The following is a 20588-nucleotide window of genomic DNA, read 5'->3' on the forward strand; positions in this document are numbered from 1 at the left end:
ATGAATGAATTGACATCTTGTAAATCCTTCAAATTGGATGTAAGTTAAACTTTAAAGATCATTTTGGACTTTTGTTACTTTTGAAAAATGGGTACATTATGCTGCAAAGTACTATACTGTACTTTTGCTCAAATTGTGAATGCTTCACTCATAATTACGGTAGATATTTTTAGATGCTTTGTCCCTTGGGATGGTGGGCGTCGATACATGTGTGACTTGTTGTACCTTTGCCAAGTACTGATACAATTTGCTTATAATATTTGGTATCTTATCGACAGTCTGGCATCTAGGCTGAGTAAGAGACAGAGTACCTGCTCTACAAACACAGCTTGCTGCTTGAGGGAATGTCTTCATATCCTGCAGCAGTGGAACCACACCAAACCATCAGAGACTATTTATTCTCTACAGGTATGTTTTAATTGCATTTACCTTGGTAAGATTTGCCAAGTAAGCGCTTTGTTTCAGAAATAGTTAAATAAAATAATTGAATACTGCCAAGTTGAATTTAATGGAATAGACCATTTCAAGAACTCATTTGCAAAAATAGATACCTAAGTTGTATCTAAGTTGTTCTATTATGAAACAGGTGTTGGGTTAAATAAAACAAATCTAGATCAACTAAAACACACACATATACATAAGTTTGATTGATATGACTAGTAGAACTGCCCATCATTTAAATACAGTGTGGCAGTTGATAGAAAAATTAAGGTTCTCCGTCTAGCTTTAGGACTTGCTATTTAGTCTTGTAGATGTTGCCACTCATCAACTCATGTCACGTTTGATGTTCCGGAATGTGTGAAGTGTAATAATGTGGCTTGTATGTATGTTCACTTGACAGTGTGTACAATATGTCACGGCCAAACACTGCCTTTGTCTCTTTGTGTTAGGAGACAATAGATGAAGGTGAAAAGATGCAACTCAACCTGCGAGAGGTGCTGTCTCACCAGCAGTTTCTAAAAGACTGCTTGACATCAGATGTGTTAGATAATATGGAGAGAGAAACTTCTGAGACACTCAGAGAAGCAGAAATACATACCGCTTCTCTCAGTCAGAGCTTGAAGGTACAGTACGTCTTTCGTATGTATATTTGCAATCCATTTCTGACAAAGTGCAGTAAAACTAAAGTTTGTAATTGTTGACTACATACTCTTTATTAGAACTTTTTGAAAGTGTTTGAATAATTGCACAAATCCAGTGTAATAACTTATTCAAATTACTTAAATTCCAGGAAATTGATCAGAAAAATAAACAGAAACTGCCAGGTCTTCAGTCCACTGCCAGGCCTCATAGTGTTCCAGAAGAGAAAAAGACACCTGTGATAGCTCCTCCACGGAAAACCAAGCCCTCACCGGAGAATAAGCGTAGCCATGCTTTTCAGGACAGCAACCAAAGTGGTCTCCAGGAAAGCAGTCTTGTGATAGAGGAATCCAGTGCTGTGAGGAATGTGATTACAGTTTCTGCTGACAACACGAAATCTGAGTCTGAAATATTTATGCCTACTCCCAAAGCAGCCGTTGAATCCAGTACACTATCTGATGTTGCGCAAACCAGACCTGAATCAACAAAAACAAAATCTCCAACAGCTGTTCGACAACGTACTACTGTACAAACTAACACCACCTCTGTAGAGGCACAGGTTAAGATTATAAAATTGGATATCGCTCCTGACCCTCTTACAGCAGGGATGACTAAAGCAGCTCCTAAGGAACCTTCAATAATCAAAGGGGAACACGTGATAACTGAAAAGATTGAGGAGATTGTCACTCCAACGACAAAACCTGCACCAATCAGGAGAAAGACAAAAAGCACAGAATTTGACCCTGTTGCCAATGCAGAACCTGTAAAGACCAGGAAGGAGGTTGAGAGTCCACAGGCCTCCTCAACTCCTGATCCTGACACTGATTTGACCATATCTGTTTCTGAGGAAGAACCTAAACCTTTGCCTTCCAGGAGAAAGTCAAGGGCACCAGCTATTGATACAGAGTGTGCTAAGGTGCAGCCTGAAATGCTGATATCTTCCATTACTCAACAGTCAGTCACTACTGTACCTAAACCAGTGACTGTTAAGTCTGAAGTCACTGAGAAAGAGCACAAGTCTACAATTTCTTCAGATTCAGCTACAGAGCAATCCAAAAGTGCAGCTGTTGAACAGACCATGGCCTTACCTATCAGGAAGAAGTCAAAGAATAAAGAACTTAGTGATGGAGAGCATTCACAGATCAACAAAGGCCCTCAGAGTGTAGAATCTGTTTTAACTTCAGAGTCTGTCAGAGAAATTGATAACCAGCAACCAAGGCCTGTACCAAATAGAAGGAAGTCAAAGAGTCCAGAAATTGACACAACTTCAGAGCCAGTTGCTGCCGATGGTACAACTACGCAGCCTGCAGAAACAATGAAAGACAGTGAGAGTGGAAAGTCCTCTTTTACTCAAGAATTGGTCACACAGACTAAAACTATTATTGTCGAACAAAGTAAGCTCTCACCACCCAAAAGAAAGTCAAAAACCCCAAAACTTCCAAAGAAGGAGCTGACAGTTACTAACGTAGATCCTGTTAGCCAGGAATCCTCAGTGAGTTCCAGTGAACAAACTGGAATTGCTCTTGAGCAAGAAACTGACCTCATACCAAGCGGGAGCAAGTCAAAGAATATCAAAACTTCCACAGCTCCAGAGTCAGTCTCCAACCCTGCTAAATCAACTGAAAAAATCAAGCAAGAAATTAAGTTTTCTTCAACTGCAGAGTTTGTCACAGTGCAGAGTGAAACTGCTGTTGACGAACAAAGCAAGGTTGTACCACCAAAGCAAAAGCCTAGAAGTCCAGACCTTCATCTAAAAATTACTAGGAAGGAGCAAACACAGACAACAGATGAGCCTAAAGGCCAAATGCCTTCTGGAGAGCAACCTGAAACTGTTGTCAAGGAAACAAAATTCACATCACCCAGAAGAGTGAGCCCTAAACATTCAGAGCATGTTTCAGAGCATGTTCCTGTCCATGTCATAACTAAAGAAGATGAACATAGAGAAACACAGAAAGCAGCTGAGACTGTAATGTCTCAGTCAGCTCAAGTCGTCACAGGGCATACTGGAACTGCTGCCGTTCAAAAAAGTAGGCTTTCACCTCCCAAAAGAAAGTCAAAAAATCAGAAGCTGCCTCAAGAATTAGTTAGCCAGGAGCCTAGCCGGGCCAATGAAGAACCTGCTTGTAACAAGTCTTTAATGAGTTTCATCGAGAAAGTAGATGCTGCTTCGGTAGATGAAACTAATCCTCAATCAACTAGAACAAAGTCAAAGAGTCCAAAACTTTCTAAAACCTCTGAGGTGGCTGTTGTTCCAAATAGATCTGTGGGGTGTGGTCATGCTGCCAAGGAGATGGGGAGTCCAGAGATCTCCATTGAGTCTGACAAGGATACACAAAAAAGGAAGAGTGCAGGGCCTTTTCCTGAATTAGCTCAAGCCCAAAAAGTTGCCGTAATTATGCTAGAATCAGTCTCAAAAGAGATACAAGCACCAGAGACTGAGAGTCACAAAGTCGAGGTGCTAAGTGATGTTCTAATTAGGGGGTGTGATACAAAATCAGCTTCAAAGGAGATTCGAATCGGTGTACAGGGCATCGGGATAGTATCTGAAAAGAGGAGTGAACAGGATGAAGGCACTGATGTCACTCGGGACCAAGCAGAAAAGAAAGTGGCCTCAGTTGTTCTGGACACATCTGACATCATTATACAGACAGAAGGCACATACCCACCCATGGCCACAGAGAGTGTACAGACCATGTCCCCTGGGATGGTGGGGGTCGATACATTTGTGCAGCCATCAGATCAGTTGAACACTGAATCTCATCATGTTGAGCCTCGAAAGTCTTCAGTCTTACCTAGTTCAACCTCACTTTCTGAGTTACAGGAGGTGAAAGACAGAGCCAAAGAGAGTTCAGAGAAAACTATCACACAGCCTACAGAGAGGGACGTATGTACAGAACAGACACAACTGCCTCCCGTCCAGCTTACCGACACACCACACAGGGCAGATTACATTGACGGATTGTGGAAGAACACCTCAGACATTCAAAGCAGATACCTGGTACTTAATGTGCCTGAGGTAGAAGTCATAAGTGATGCAAAGGAGAAGCGAGAGGCAGACCAACAGAAGGAGACAAAGGAAGAATGGGAGAGGAAAAATGTTGGGGGTGCGGAGGTGGAGGTCAAGACGAGAGTTGAAATCTCCAAAACAATATCCACTGAACAAGCAAAACTGGAGACAAAGGACTTACCATCCCTGACAAAAAGTGTAACTCTTAAACAGAAAGAACTTTTACAAGAAGTTGCTAACTTAGAGCCAGCAAAGCCAAAGGAAAAGCCTGAAGCACAACAGTCATCTTTGAGGGCCAAGGAGCAAACAAAAGCTGTTCTTGTGGATGAAACACAGCTCACATCAACCAAACAAAAGCCAAAGTGTGCTGAGCTTCCCAAAGCTTTGGAGCCAGCTGTTGCACATGACAAAACTTTGGAGCCTGAAGATATTAGGAAAAGACCTGATAGTGTGACGTCTCTTTCATCTCAAGACTTTGTAATATCCCAACCCATTTCACCAACCAAAAGAAAGTCAAGTCACAGAAAAACAATCAATGTACAAGGAAGGCAAGCTGACCCAGCAAAAACCATCACGCAACTTACAGAGACAGAATGTGCTAAGGTGCAGCCTGAGACGCTGACATCATCACTTAGTCAAGAATCGAAATCAAACAAAATTGCAGATGTCTCACAGTCAGTCACTACTGTGCCTATAACAGTGGATGTTAATTCGAAATTGACTAAGAAAGAACACCAGACTCAGAAGTCTCTCATTTCTTTGGTTCCAGTTACAGCACAAGTTGAAGATGCAGCTGTTGAACAGGTCGTGGCTATACCTATCAGGAAAAAGTCAAAGACTCAAAAATTTACTGATGGAGAACATCCGCATATCAGCAATGACCCTGCAATTGTCACATCTCATTCAACTTCAGAGCCTCTCAAAGAACCTGATAATGAGCAATCAAGGCCTGTGTCAAATAGAAGAAAGTCAAAAAGTCCAGAAATTTCCACAACTTCGGAGCCAGTTGTTGCCTTTGGTACAACTACTCAGCCTGAGGACACAAAGAAAGAGAGTGGAAAACAGACCAAAACTGTTATTGTAGAACAAAGTAAGCTTTCACCACCCAAAAGAAAGTCAAAGACTCCAATATGTTCCAACAAGGAGCTGACAGTGACTAAAGTAGAACTGGTGAGCAAGGAATCTTCACTGAGTTCCAGTGAGCAAATTGGAGCTGGTCTTGGGGAAGAAGCTAACCTCATACCAAGCAGAAGGAAGTCAAAGTGTCTTGAAGCTGCCACAGCTCCAGAGTCAGTCTCCATCCTTACTAAATCAACTGATACGAAGCCAGAAGAAACCAAGCAAGAAGTTGATATCATAAAGTATTCATCAACTCCAGAGTTTGTCACAGTGCAGAGTGAAACTGCTGTTGTGGAACAAAGCAAGATTAAACCACCTAAGAGAGAGTCTAAAAGTCCAGACCTGCATCTTCAAATTATGAGGCAGGAGCAAACCCAGATAACAGAGGAGCCTGAAGGTCGAATGCCTTTTGGAGAGCAACCTGAAACTGTTGTTGTCAAGGAAACAAGGAGAATGCCAAGGAGCCCTGAACACACTGAAGTGTCAGAGCATGTTCCTGCCCATGTCATAAGTAAAGAAGTGGAACAGTATGAAACAAAGAAAGCACCTGAGACTGTTGTGTCTCCTTCAACTCCAGAGGTGGTCACAGAGCATACTGAAACTGCTGTTGTAGAAACTAGGCTTTCACCTTCCAAAAGAAAGTCGAAAAGTCAGAAACTGTCTCTAGAATTAGTGAGCAACGCGCCAAGTCAGGTCAATGAAGAACTTGAGATTAACAAGTCTTTAATGAGTCCTATAGATCACGTAGATGCTGCTGTGTTAGATGAAATTAATAATGACCTAGTGCAGCTTGTGTCACATAGAAGAACGTCAAAAAGTCCAGAAATATCCACAACTTCAGAGCCACTTGTTGCCTTTGGCACAACTACTCAGCCTGAAGAAACAAAGAAAGACCCTGAGAGTGAAAAGTCTTCGTTCACTCAAGAGGTGGTCACAAAACAGACCAACACTGTTATTGTAGAACAAAGTAAGCTTTCACCACCCAAAAGAAAGTCAAAGACTCCAAAATGTTCTAACAAGGAACCGACAGTGACTAAAGTAGAACTGGTGAGCAAGGAATCTTCACTGAGTTCCAGTGAGCAAATTGGAGCTGGTCTTGGGGAAGAAGCTAACCTCATACCAAGCAGAAGGAAGTCAAAGTGTCTTGAAGCTGCCACAGCTCCAGAGTCAGTCTCCATCCTTACTAAATCAACTGATACGAAGCCAGAAGAAACCAAGCAAGAAGTTGAGATCATTAAGTATTCATCAACTCCAGAGTTTGTCACAGTGCAGAGTGAAACTGCTGTTGTGGAACAAAGCAAGATTAAACCACCTAAGAGAGAGTCTAAAAGTCCAGACCTGCATCTTCAAATTATGAGGGAGGAGCAAACCCAGATAACAGAGGAGCCTGAAGGTCGAATGCCTTCTGGAGAGCAACCTGAAACTGTTGTTGTCAAGGAAACAAGGAGAATGCCAAGGAGCCCTGAACACACTGAAGTTTCAGAGCATGTTCCTGCCCATGTCATAAGTAAAGAAGTGGAACAGTATGAAACAAAGAAAGCACCTGAGACTGTTGTGTCTTCTTCAACTCCAGCGGTGGTCACAGAGCATACTGAAACTGCTGTTGTAGAAACTAGGCTTTCACCTTCCAAAAGAAAGTCGGAAAGTCAGAAACTGTCTGTAGAATTGGTTACCGACGAGCCTAGTCAGGTCAACGAAGAATCTGGGATTAACAAGTCTTTAATGACTTCCATAGAGCACGCAGTTGCTGCTGTGGTAGATGAAACTAATCCTCCATCAGTTAGTAGAAAGTCAAAGAGTCCAAAACTTTCTAAAACCTCTGAGGTGGCTCATGTGGAGTGTGATCATGCTGCTAAGGATAAAAAGAGTCCAGATATCATGATTGATACTGACAAGGATACACAAAAAAGGATAAGAGCAGAGCCTTTTCCTGAAGTAAAGAAAGGCCAAAAAGTTGCAGTAATTATGCTAGACTCTTTCTCACAAGAACTACAAACACCAGCGAGTGAGAGTCAGAATGTTGAGGTGATTGTTGCATACGGTACTAAGCCCGCTACTACTATTCAGCCTGCAGCAGTAGTAGCTACTCAGCCGGCAGCAACAAAGAAAGACCCTGAAAGTGGAAAGTACTCTTTCACTCAAGAGATTGGCTTTGACTCTGCTCAGCCTGTGTTTGCTGTTTCTGAAGCAGTGCATCAACATGAAACAAAGACAGAATGTTCTGAGTATAAACTAGAACTTTCAAAAACAGCAGAGGGACAATTAAAAGAGATAAAGGAGGACCAGGGTAAAGCACCAACTCATGACTTGACTGAGATTTTGACTTTGCCGAAGAACCTAGAAGAAAAGTCTGTTGGGAAGGGGGAAGTCGACACAAGACCTGAAATGCAAGTTAGTATGGATCAACATGAAGATATAATCATCAGAACCGTAACAGTTGAGCCAAGGGGGGCTATAGATCAAACAGGTGTCCAATTTGAGGCAGTACAAAAATGCAAGAAGACCGAAGAACAAGAAAACAGTACTATATCCTTGGTCCAACATAGTGTGGCCCCTGACACACAAACAGATGCAAAGGAGGAACAAAGGGAGATTGAACAGACAAGGGGAGCCTGGGAGAGGAAGAATGTTCAAAAAGAGGAGCAGGAGAAGGCCAGGAATGTAGAACTTGAAGAAATGCCTCTCCCACTCACCACACATAATCAAGTTAGCCTGAAGAGCATGGATTTTGAACCAAGAAAATCAAGATCACCAGGAGGTTCTCAGACAACAGCAGACATGGAGTCAGCACAGAAAGAGGAATATCATGAAGGTCGACAGTCTTGCTTGAGCCCCAGCAAGCAAACTCAAGAAACTGCTGTTGTGAATGAAGCAAAGATCAGACCACCCAGACCGACAACAGTTCCTCCAACAGCTTCAGAGTCAGTTGCTGCAAATGATAGAACCACTGATGTGGAACCTGATTATATTAAGGAAGAACCTGGCATTGTGAAATCTACGTCATCTCCAGAGGTAATCACAAGGGACACTGAAACCGTCATTAGAGAGAGTAAGTCAACAAGCCCAAAACTCTTCCCGGAATTGTCTGCTAACAAGGAACCCACACATATGACGAAAAAAGACACTGAATCCCCATCAACAGTCAGTGAATACTGTAAAGCAGCAACAGCCAAGGAAAAGAAAGAGGAGGAACAAAAGGAGAAAATGGACGATTCGGAGAAGGTTCAGGAGGAGAGACTGGAGGATAAGACAATTGTACAACTTGAAGAAATTCCTTTCTCAATCTTGACAACATCCACTGATCAACAACCTTCCTTGAGTTCCAGGGATCAAACGGAACCTCCTTTTGCTACACCTGATAGAACCACTGATCTGGACCATGAAGATATTGAGAAACAATCTGACAGTATAAAGGCTCTGACAACTGAAACTATCATTGTAGAAGAAAGCACACTTTCATCAACCAAAGTAAGATCAAAGAGCACAGGACCTTTCCCAGAATTTGCCAACTTTCAGACTGCAGAACAAGAATGCAGCACTGATTCCTCATCTGAGCCAAGTGTTGTCCCAGATGCACCAACAGTCAGACAGACAAGTGCAAAGGAAAAGATTGAGGCTGAACTGAGGGTGAAAGAGAAGAATGAGGGAAACGGGGACCTTCAGGTAGGATAATATGACACTGCTCAGCTTATCAAACCATATCGAGACACAGTGAATGTAGAGTCTGCTTTCTTCAAGTTATAAATCGTATATTCATCATATGCATTCGCTTGTATTTTTACGAGTGCTATAGATCAGTAGTCTCCAACCCAGTCCTACAAGGACTGCTATCCAGCAGGTTTTCTATCCTGCCATTAATAAATTGCATACTCATACATATATTATTCTCACAGAAGTCACAGTAAGGCTGTGTGTACTATCATTCTAGAGAAATAACCTGTTTCACATAACAGAACTCCTTTCTTAGTGATAACAAAACTATATCTGATTCAGAATTTTTCTTTTAATTAATATTGTTTTATGTTTACAATTGGAACAGGAATGCATTGCAGACAAGACAACGCCAGCATTACAACTGGCAGTTCAGGAAGCTTCAACTCTGCTGGTTCAGAAAGCCCTGGTGGAAGGAGTGTCCACTCAGGATGAGGCAGTACCTAATGTGTTGACTGATAAAGTAGTTCTGGAGGTACCAGAAGGACCAACCACGAAGCACATTTTCTCAGAGATACAGCTTCTTGCAAAGACAGGACCTAACAGTCATTTCATTGAGGTATTCCATTGATATTTCACAGGTACTGCATTTTTGAAAAATGTTCTTGAGACATCCCATGAGGGCAGTGGTCCAATATGCCCAACCAGTTTGTGTATTTTCAGCATAGGTATGGATTGAGAATGAGTGTATTGAGCTAATAGTAAGTCAAAAGTGGATTAAAAATGTTCTCCTATTTGGTCATTCTGATACCTTTTCCGACAAGGTTGATTCTGTTTCAACTACAACTACTACTTACTGACCTATGCCTAGTTGATAGACTATGGATAGGCCATAACCAATGTATGAGTATGGAGTGGCCCATATTTTGCCCAGGTTTCCCCAAATTTGGCGTACCTCAACCTTGCCAAATTTTGCAGCCATAGTCAAGTGGTTACCGAGTCAGTCTGACTACGAGAAATATGTGAGACAACAGGCTCAAATGTACTCCTGTGTCTCTCTAAGGCCCAACCACTTGATGATGCTGCTGACGTTCTGGTTACAACCATCAGTGATTTGGAGGCACGTCTGAGCAGACTGGTAACCAAAGTCCTCACCTGCAGGAACCGCTCCACTGAACTCAATCCACAAACCATGGCAAAGCAAGTTGAAGAGGCTGAGGTGAGGCTCTACATGACCGTGTGAAACAGAAGACCAAAAGCTGTATTATATAGTTACTTTGTGAGTTAGACAGCAGGTTGGCAGCTTAGGGCGAAATCCATCTTGTTACTGACATCTCCTACCAATGTCACAATGGCTGAAGGATAAGGTGTCTCTAATGCATATCTGTGCCATTTGATAGCCTACTGTTGTTTGTTACTGTATGCCTGTACAGATAAGCCATTCGTGTCCATATATGTGTGTTTTTGCAAATTACACAATTACTTACTTGTCACTGTGTTGTTGCTGAGTGCAGGAGTGCAGAGAGGCTGCCCAGGCCAATGTGTCTCTGCTCTCTGAGTTTACAAGCACTTATGCAGAGGACGCAAACTCTTTGGAGCATATGGAGGACCAGTGGAGCACTGCTGTTCAGGATGTGACCACTGTCATCCAGAATAAAGAGGCCGAGTTGCAGCGGGTGACTTATTATATCAGACAAAGCCAAGAAGCTAAGACCACAGTGCAGAGACTGACAGCTCAGCTGGAGGCTAGGAAAGTGTGAGTTTTTATTCCATGATTTTCATTCAAACTCTAAATTGATGGTTGCGATTTGAAGGAGAACATGCACTGCAATAACATTATATAATGGGATCCTTTTTCATTATTTGTCAAAAACCTGCTGCATTGTTAAGATGTCTTGTATCAAGAACATATAATTTATATTAGTGTGTTTTGAAGATTTTGGAGTCAAAAAAGGAAAGCAAGAAAAGACGAGACATTAACATTAATAAAATGACTCTGTAGTAATAATTTTACATTTGAAGACTTTGCTGTGTTTCATTGTCAGATTTCCAGAGGAGACCAGCTACAAGGACGTAGAGCGACTGTGCTCTTTACAGAGAGATATGGAGGACAAGCGGACTGTCCTTGGAGAGCTGCTTCTCATCCATACCAAGCTAGGCCCCCACCTCAGCCGGTCTGAGCAAGCATCTGCACAAATCGAGCAGGAGAATCTGCAGGCGATGTGGGTCGATCTAGAAAGAGCCATGGAGAAGACTTTGCACCACACAAATATCCATGCCCAAGAGACCAGGCGGCTCCAAACAGATATAATCGGTCTTCAGGAACATTTGGAGACAATTGGCAAAGATCTAGAAGCCAAGTCTCCTACTGTTGGTCAGTGGAACTGTAAGAGAGCTCAACAAGTGATGGCAGCAAATGCTGAGGTTAGTGCTGCCCACCAGAGATACATTCATCTTCAAGCTCTGTCAGACACACTAGTCCACAGCTCACATTGGGAGAAGGAAATACAAGATACACAAAAAGAACTGGACAGGGTCAAAGACCAGCTTTGCCATGTAGATGAGCTACTATCCTCTCAAACCCAGCTCTGCTCCAACCCTACCGTGGAGAAAATTATGTTGGTGATGAGAGATGGTCTAGCCTGGGCTAAGCAGACAGAGAGTGACATAGAGGGCAAGAGGAAAAGGGTTGCATTGCTTCCTGAGGAGGTGCATCGGCAGCTTAGGGAATTGAAGAAGCTCCAGTCTGAGGTCATGAACAAACAGGGCCAATTGGAGGCATTGGTGGAGGATGTGACAGAGCTCCTTCCACAACTTGATCAGGCTGAAGAGGTACCCATGGTGCGCTCCTTGCTGGATTCCCTTCAAGAGCTCTCCAAATCCACCACTCAGAAACTAGGCAAGGCAGTGAGGGAAATAGAGTCAGGACTACAGACCAGGGAAAAGCTTTCAGAGCAGATTGCGGACCTAGACTCATGGGTTGCGGCTCATCTGCATAGAGAGGCCTCAAAAGGTGTCAGGGGAGACATCAGAAGGCCTTCTTACCATGATCATCAGGTTCATCATATCCAAGAGACCCTGAGTGAAGCTGAGAAGCAAGCCGCTGTCTGTGAAGCTCTTTTAATGAAGAGCAAAGACATGTCCTCTGAACTGAGCGTCACTGAGAATTGCCTGTTGTATGATAAGCTTACAAGTATCCAGGAAGACATCAAAGCCATCAGCTGCAACGAGAAAGCCAATAAACAAGACATAGATGAATTAATTCAGAGAGTAGATTCCTCCAAGAAAAACCTGCTCACCATTGAAAAAAGTCTGAGACAGATGTTGATAGATTTGACCAAACACAGATTCCTTATTACCAGAGAGTCTCTACAAGCCCTGGAACCATTCAAACACATAATGCTGGAGCATAAATGTAAATTGGACTTTCTTCAATCCTGTTTTCCTCAGGAAAAGACAAAGGAACTGCTCTGTATCATTTATGAACTTCATAGCAAAATAGTTGTTCTGGAGAGGAAGGCCAGAGATCACGAGAGGTATCTGAACATGAGGCAATGTTTAGAGGACCTTGAGGAAAAGGTTAAGGAGCAAATTTGTCACACCAAGGAGGACAGCAGAGGCCTTGATGAGAGATACAAGACCTGCCAGGTCCTCCTTCTCCAGTTCCCTCTGATGAAGGCACTCTGCCATGAAGCTGATTGTAAACTCCAGAGCATCTCCACTGACCTCTACCCTTCAGAGCTGAACTCTGAGCGACAGAGACTTAATCAAAACAAGGAAAAAATTAAAGTTTGGGAGATGGCTGTCAGCAACAACCTCAGCATCATAGAGAGGAGTTTTCTGATTGAAGTGGATGTTGTCTCAGAGCAGAGAACCATCCAGGCCTTACTCAAGGAGATCAAAGAGGAGCGACTACAACCCCCCATGTTGGAGCCAACGGAATCAGCAATTAACAAGGACTATGAGAGAATAATGTTTTTGAAAAAGACTGTAGAATCAAGAATGAGAGCACTGGAAGTTCTGGAGCAAAAGAGACCAGGATGTAAATCCAAGGATCTGATGGATTTGAAAAATACCATCCTGACTGAATGTGACTCACAAATGGTAAGTTGTCTTTTTTTGACAATCAGAAAAGTCCATTTACTTTCTGTCTGACAACTTATTTGATGCAGTAAAATTCAGTCATTCATTATAAATACATTTATTTTAATATTATACAAGTAATTGGCCAAAAGTAATGATTGAAGAGGATGATGAGAGAGAGAGAGAGAGAGAGAGAGAGAGAGAGAGAGAGAGAGAGAGAGAGACACACATACAGACAGACAGACAGACAGACAACACTACTTGTACACATACAGTATATCTTGCAATCTCCAGGTAATTAGAATTTGTCAGTTGTATTAAAAGTTTAAATCTTACTTGCAGTGTTTGGTAATGTGTAAAATAATTATTTCTTACCTTTTATGCAGTTTTATAATAGACAAGAAAATAGCAGTCAGTGTTCAATGGCCAAGTGTTCAACTCAGATTTAAAATAGTTAAAATGGCTGCTCTCTGCTCCATTGTGTCTCAAGACACAAGAGTGTCTCAAGACTAAGACCCTATGATTGCATTCAGTGGTCAACATATACTGTTGATTGTATTTTAGGAGAATTTGCGCCAGGCCAAGGAGTCTTTGAGGAGATACACAAGTGCTGTCAGACATGCAGCACAGTTCTTGAAGGACACAGAGGCCTCCTTGCTGCCACCGTATGGCTTTGGTGGACTGTGTTCTCAAGAGCTGGAGGAGACCCAGCATTCTTTGGCCTCATTAGAGAAGCAGTTTGAGAACCATGTGGACCACATCCAGAACTGTGTTCCCCAGCATCCCTATGTGTCCACCCATTATATGGAGCAGCTCCAGGGGAACGTTCTTAGCCAGCTCCTGGTGCGGATGTCCATGCTTCAGGCACAGGGCAGCATAAGACTGGAGTGTCTCAACAGGTGAGGGTCTCATTTCACGCATAATCTGCATCACAATCAAAATCGTTTATATATTTGATACAAAATAGGTCAGATCTAACATCAGGGGGTGGGTGCACAGCTATGAGTTCATCATGTGGATAGGCCCTTGATATGCAAAGAGAAAAAAATGTAGTGTTGAAGCCCCATCACTAACTTGTGTAGGTACAATTTGCAGTTCAGCATAGAAAGAAAAGAAGGCAAAGAGCATCATGCAACTATTTTTCACAGATCCAAGTTACGTGATGTCACACTTTTATAGTTTGGGAAGAAACATTTTAAGTGTGACGATAGACAGTGGGAGACTGCACATTTGGAATACACCCCATTGTTACAAGTTGGTTCTTTTTGATTAAATACCCAGGCCTCCATAAACATGTCAATGTACCCTTCAGTGTGGATACCATGTTAACAGTTTGCATGATACTACATGGATGTTATTTATCCAGATGAAATATCCCAGGGTAACACTTCACAGAAAAGAGGACAGTTTTAGACGTTCAATTAATCATAGAATATACTGTATATACGATACATCATTCAGAAGAAATACTTTTTTGCACCACAAAGCCAACAGCAGAATTATTTATTCTTATCAGTTATAAACAGTTTGCATTTTTGCAATTTTTCAGGTGCTCAGAAAATTACAAAAAATACATGGAATGCCAAGATGAAATCATCCAGAGTGTGAGGAAAGCAGAGAGCAGCCTGTCACAGTGCATCTCTCACAAGGTCAGCTGTCTTGCTGACTGCACTGAACAGCAAGATCAGTCAATGGTGCGTATGCAACTTCAAAATGTACTGTATGTACATTGTAACTCCTCATTTTTACTTTACATTTCCTAAACTCAAAAAAAAATTTACACTGCTGATTTTTTTAATTTTGAAAAACATGCACAAGCTTGAAAAAACAAACTCAATTATGCTGCCACAACATTGTCTTCCTCAGGCTCTGCGTGAAGAGGTGGAGTGTTTGCAGAGGCGCCTGGAGGAGCTGATGGAATGGTGTCCAGAGCAGAGTTGCCGTGGAAGCAGGGAAGCCACCGTGGCTTCTCTTTGGAAACGGGTATCAAGACTGTGCCGCTGCACCGAAAAGCTGACAACACGAAGCAAACAGAGGATCACAGAATGGAGCAACATCACCCAGAGTGTAAGAAGATCTATTAGATACAAACATAAATGTCCAACTTCATGAGTTACTGTTTGTAAGGCTGTATGGTCTGTCCTCTCAGGTGGACAAAGCCTCCATGGTCCTGGAGCAGATGGAGGCAGAGCTTCCTGAAAGCTCTGGAATGCAGGCCTCGACTGATGAGCTTCAAGAGCTGCTGCAGTCCTGGGAACAGCACCAGGAAAGCCTGGACTGTGAACATCGGGCCCTGTCCGCTCTAGAACTACGTATCGCCAGGCTATTGGGTGTCCCCGCCCACCTGGAGCACGCTCCTACCACCCCACTCTGCCAGAAACTGCAAGAAATGCATGGTCGATACAACAGGTAGGACAGGATCTCCTGTCAAAGGTTTAGACATTGCTGAAGGTTATTACAGATATGTCCCATCTGTTCACACACTGTGTGTATCTGTATGTCCACAGTGTGAAACAGAGTAACAGACAGGGTTTGGAGGGATGCAGGCTGGAGCTGGAGGAGAGACAGAAGGTTCGGGAGGAGCTGCAGGGTGTTCGTGTTTGGCTGGAGGCTGCAGACAGTCTTCTGTCAGAGTTGGAGATCAGCGGCAGCACACAGGAGCTGCAGGTGAGTGAAAACTTAGTCTGAACAAAACTAAGTCTGGATAGATGGATGGATGGATGGATGGATGATGGATGGGTAGGTGGGTATCTTGGTCATTTAATTGAATAATTAAACTGACTGTCTGTGAACTCTCTAGACAAAGCTTTAGGTCTTAAACTGGCCTGAAAGCTGTTTTGATTGGTCCTTCTAGATCATGTCGGCGACAACATGTATTTTGGCCAGTATTTTTGTTTCCCTCAGTGAACACAGCAGTGCTGAAGCATTGTAGGATTGAGAGAAGTTAATTTATGTGTAAACAATTAAAAACACGTGTGTCCACCACACACCAAAAATTCTTAAATATAATTTACATTACATAATACTCGTTTACTTTTACTTAAGTCTAATTTGTTGTTTTAGTAATTAATGGTGACATCAGATGAGCCATGATCATCCAGGACAGTATCACAGAAATTAATGCAGCTACTGTCAGCTGTGCCTTAAAAAGCTTGCTCAAAACTAACCATTGGTGTGGACGCGCACACACACACTCACACAAACACACACACACACACACACACAAACACACACACACACACACACACACACACACACACACACACACACACACACACACACACACACACACACAGACACACACAAACACACACACACACACACACACACACACACACACACACACACACACACACATACACACTCCCCTTCCCATCGCAGAGGATCTGTATTGGTGAAAGACACAACCACCCATCCCACCCCTCCAATAGCAGACACCTTTTGTTTTCCGCTGTAAGTGGATCCTGCAGGTGGACTCTGTGTCTCAGACCAGCAAACAGTCACCACATAGACACACACAAACACACACACACACACACACACATACACACACACACACACACACACACACACACAATTTCTCATGCACATCTCTCCCAATGCCTTGTCTTCTTGCCGTTCTCTCTCTCTCTCTCTCTCTCTCTCTCTCTCTCTCTCACACACACACACACACACACACACACACACACACACACATACACAGAAAACAGACACACAAACATACTCAGTATCCCATTGTGATAACAAGATGCACCTCCCTCTTTACCAGATCATTGGACATTTAAATAGGCATTCTTCTCATGATTCTGCTATAGATTTCTGTGTGGACACATTTGTACAATTTCATCTACTGCACAATTGCAAAAAAGAGTCTATTGTTATGTGAGAGGTGGAAGGAGCACAGCTGAGGGTTAAGCTGTCGTGAATGGAGTGCAGGATCGATTACACAGAGCTTAGAAGAGGTTGTGTAGTGACAAATGTTGGTTTATGTCAGCTAAACCCTATATAATGTTCATGTTAAAGTATTTTATTTAGATTATAAGTTTTTCTTGATTGCTGCGAATGCAAAACCACCTCTAACACAGTAGCAGTAGTCATCGTTTTGCTCTGCTTGTCTTGGTTTTTCTTGTCCCCTTCATTTACACATTTACTTTGTCTCTGTGATTTCAGGAGGTCCACAGTCAGCTGTGTACCCAGAAAGCCATGCTGCAGCACATCATGGACAGTCTGAGGATGAAGTACTCTGACATGTATGCTTTGGTCCCGGTCGAGATCGAAACCCAGCTTCAGGAAGTCACTCAGTCACTGCAGCAAGTAGAAGAAAAGGTGCACAAGATGTGAAGTTCATGCATGCTTTGGCCTTAATGGACATTTTACTTTGTAACAGCAAAACAAAGTTGACAAAACAAAGAAAAGTACTGAATATCATGTATGAGAGTATTTTGTACAGGAGTCTAGCAAAATTGTTACATTTTGGACAAGTAGAATAAAATGGAATGATTAATTCTGTTTTAAACAAGCAAATTATTTGTGGTTATTTTTCACAAAATGTGGGTGAAAGTTGAGTGCTCCTTTTTTAAATCTGGATTTTCTTTATTTTTTGTTGAAAATTGGTGCAACAAAAACCCAAATGATTATTTAATTATACACTGTTAGTAAATCCAATGCTTTAAAAAATGTGTTGTATTGTACTTATTTGAATAAGTTTTGGCCCTCAGGTGGGAGAAGCTGTGGAGAGGAGTGGTCCAGTCCACCGGCTGGGTGCTAAGATAGCTGAGATCCAGGCTGGCCTGATGTCAGTCCAGAACAAACTGGAACAGAGAAGTCCATCTGTGGCTGAAGCAAAGAGCACTCAGAAGGTGGGTGAACATGGCTGAGCTATAGCTCTTCTTACTGCTCTCTTTATACAGAGATGGCCAAGAAGTTACACAAGTATGTGGATATCAAGTAGCTGGTACAGATACTGTCCAGGATACTGCACCTTTGGTCTTCTTCATACTGCTGTAATGGACAATAAAGTAGGTCTTTGAATGTCTGGTACAGGATAGTGGACTCTCCTTCGAGATTAAACCCTCTGTTTTAGGGACAAAGGACGTGAGAATCTCCACATAAAATCCTAGATCAGTTTTCCCCTTTCACTAGGTTGAATATATTATCTAGATATTGCAGCTAGAAATTCCAACATTTCTGAAAATAGAGTTGAACATGAACATCTTGGAAAAATCATGGATTTTTGGGTCTTAAACAAAATGTTTTGGGTTAAATAGCTGCATCATAAACATTTTTAATAATTATCCGAATCTTGAAAAGCCGTGCTAGAAACTGAGAAGTAAAAACAATTACGATATCTCCGGACACCAGTCAATGGCGATTTCAATAAGGATTTGTTTGTTGTTTGATTTGATAGTTTTTCAATGTCTCAATATCTCTTAAATTTATACTGGTACAATGTAAGAATAGTTGTTTAAATAGGTTGCTTTATTTTTAATGACAAACTAAATTATGAAAAAGCCATTTACAAGTGTTGGCAATAGATAGAAATAAGTGAAGAAACCCTATTAAAAATTGAAGTACAGTTTTTAGTACTGAGGGTTTTGTTTGTCTTATTTTGTGTAACACATCAGCAATATTTACAAATTGGCTGCATAATAAAATGTAAGGTAAAGATAATGCCCAGCATGTTGAAGCAAATACAAGGGAAAAGGCACACAATAATAGATCTGCAAGTTGAGGTCGAGTCAAATGATTTATTTTTCATATGGATGTGGTGACTGCTGAAAATTAGAAGCATTTTCAAAATGTGATCATTTTTTGCAGACGTATTCCAGGCATTTGGCGAAAATATTAGGAAAAAATTAAATTAAATTAGCTAGATTTGTGATTTGTGCTGTCATTAGACCATTAGACTACTTGCTAATCTTAAATCTTAACATAGTAGTATCTCTGCTGATATGATGACTCTGTGATCATTTATCATTTGTGGATCTTTGTAGTACTTGGTGAAATGTCCATTTGATTTCAAATGGATTTTGTGCTTGAAACCCATTTGTATCTTTGTACAGCGTGTTTGGGATGAGCTGGACATGTGGCACTCCCGTGTGGCGGCTCTAGAGGTGGAGATGCACGACCTGGAGAAACCAGAGGAGGCACTGATCATCACAGAGAAACTGGTCGAGGTCCAGCAGCTCCACTCACACTTGGCCAAACAGGCCGAGCAAAGGACCACTCTCCTCAGCAAGGTTCAGAATCAGGCCTCGGTGGAAGTGTGATGGATGTAATATTTGAGTATTTTATGTCAGAATATGGTTGGGTTATAACATTTTCTGTTGGCTCTCAGATCCATGCATGGCTCCAGCAGCACGAGGAGATGATCAAAAGCTCCAAAAGTTGGATGGCTGAGGCTCAGTCATGGCTCGCTGCCCCCTGTACTTACACCAAGGCTAAATGTCTGGCCAGCCACGTCCATGCTCTACAGGTTAGTGCACACAAATTCTGTTGCTAACAAGCTGATTCTTTGATCCCAACAAAGGGAACCTGGCATTAACAGTAGTATTTTGTTGCAGTTGGTGTTGGATGACTCGGCACAGATCAGGACCACCCTGCAGAGTTTTGATTCAGTGCTAAATGAAATGTCACAGGTTTGCGATGTCACAACTCTCAAGCAGCAACTGGTTGAGGCCGACCAACAAGTGGAGAGGGTTCAGAGCAGCTTTACAGCTCCTCTGTCTCAGCTAGAGCATGCTGCTGCTGTGAGTGCTTTAGCCTTTCATGTTTTCTTTTACATTTCCATGAAAGACCAAGCATTTATTGGTGGTTTGATTGTTCTCTAGGAGGTTGAAGCCATTGAGAGTGAAGTCCGGCATATGGAGGGTGAGGTAGATGACATCAAGAATTTATTAACTTCTCCTGAGACTTTGCCGAGCCCCAGAGAGGAACATCTCAAGGTGAGATCATGCAGTGTTTTATTTTATACGAGCACAATGCAATTGTCAATGAGAATTAAATTAAAATGTGTTTCTGATGTACCATAGCTTTGTGTGATGTTTTGTATGCATGGTCTTCGGTCATTTTTACTGGCTCAGATCATGGTGAGAGAGAGCTGAACCTGAATTCAAAGCTCTGATTTTACAGGTTGATGTACGTTCCAACCCTCAGCTATGGTCATACGTTCAGTGTAGTGACAGAAGTGACAAATTCAAGTGACTGAAATGAATCTCACATGTAGGGTGACGGGATTCTTCTGAGGTGGCTCAGTGTGAATAAGACATAACAAAATCTTAGTATAGACTTGTGATATAGAGAAGCGGTTTCTTGACTTTGAAAGTAATAATAGCAAGAAGATGAAACCTTTCTGGTCATTGTCAAAAATTCAACTACAGCGACAACTACAGCCTAGTGCTTGGTCGAGGGCTTTGGCAGAAGCAGTCATCCTAACCCATATGTTTTTTTGTACAGATGGTTGAACAGAGGATCCAGTCTATGAGGAGGACCGTAGCTGAAATCCAGAAATGTAAACCTGGCCTTTGCCTACCAGACAAGGCTGAGGAGACGTTGTCTGTCTTTTCTGTAGTAGACCATCTCCAGGCACTTCTGCTCGAACTGGAGAAGGTCAGTTGGCCAGTCAGTCAGTCCGTCCATCAAGCAATCA

General features: G+C 42.2%; 1 protein-coding gene across 3 annotated transcripts in view; it reads left to right on the forward strand.

Moving 5' to 3' along the window:
* Nucleotides 1–20588, forward strand: part of syne2b (spectrin repeat containing, nuclear envelope 2b) — a 71494-nt gene that overhangs the window by 45712 nt on the left and 5194 nt on the right. For all 3 annotated transcript variants that reach the window (XM_076146719.1, XM_076146717.1, XM_076146718.1), the window contains exons 53-71: nucleotides 279–408; nucleotides 891–1064; nucleotides 1232–8869; nucleotides 9246–9476; nucleotides 9921–10076; nucleotides 10372–10613; nucleotides 10903–12961; nucleotides 13505–13839; nucleotides 14490–14634; nucleotides 14807–15007; nucleotides 15090–15349; nucleotides 15448–15607; nucleotides 17111–17266; nucleotides 17659–17799; nucleotides 19003–19179; nucleotides 19278–19415; nucleotides 19504–19689; nucleotides 19771–19884; nucleotides 20396–20548. In XM_076146719.1, the coding sequence (XP_076002834.1) occupies nucleotides 279–408; nucleotides 891–1064; nucleotides 1232–8869; nucleotides 9246–9476; nucleotides 9921–10076; nucleotides 10372–10613; nucleotides 10903–12961; nucleotides 13505–13839; nucleotides 14490–14634; nucleotides 14807–15007; nucleotides 15090–15349; nucleotides 15448–15607; nucleotides 17111–17266; nucleotides 17659–17799; nucleotides 19003–19179; nucleotides 19278–19415; nucleotides 19504–19689; nucleotides 19771–19884; nucleotides 20396–20548 (12796 nt within the window). The remainder of the gene's footprint in view (nucleotides 1–278; nucleotides 409–890; nucleotides 1065–1231; nucleotides 8870–9245; nucleotides 9477–9920; nucleotides 10077–10371; nucleotides 10614–10902; nucleotides 12962–13504; nucleotides 13840–14489; nucleotides 14635–14806; nucleotides 15008–15089; nucleotides 15350–15447; nucleotides 15608–17110; nucleotides 17267–17658; nucleotides 17800–19002; nucleotides 19180–19277; nucleotides 19416–19503; nucleotides 19690–19770; nucleotides 19885–20395; nucleotides 20549–20588) is intronic.

The sequence above is a fragment of the Genypterus blacodes genome, unplaced genomic scaffold (genome assembly GCF_046128005.1).
Source record: "Genypterus blacodes isolate CSIRO-AG114 ecotype Tasmania unplaced genomic scaffold, CSIRO-AGI_Gbla_v1 ptg000033l_1, whole genome shotgun sequence".
Classification (NCBI taxonomy): domain Eukaryota; kingdom Metazoa; phylum Chordata; class Actinopteri; order Ophidiiformes; family Ophidiidae; genus Genypterus; species Genypterus blacodes.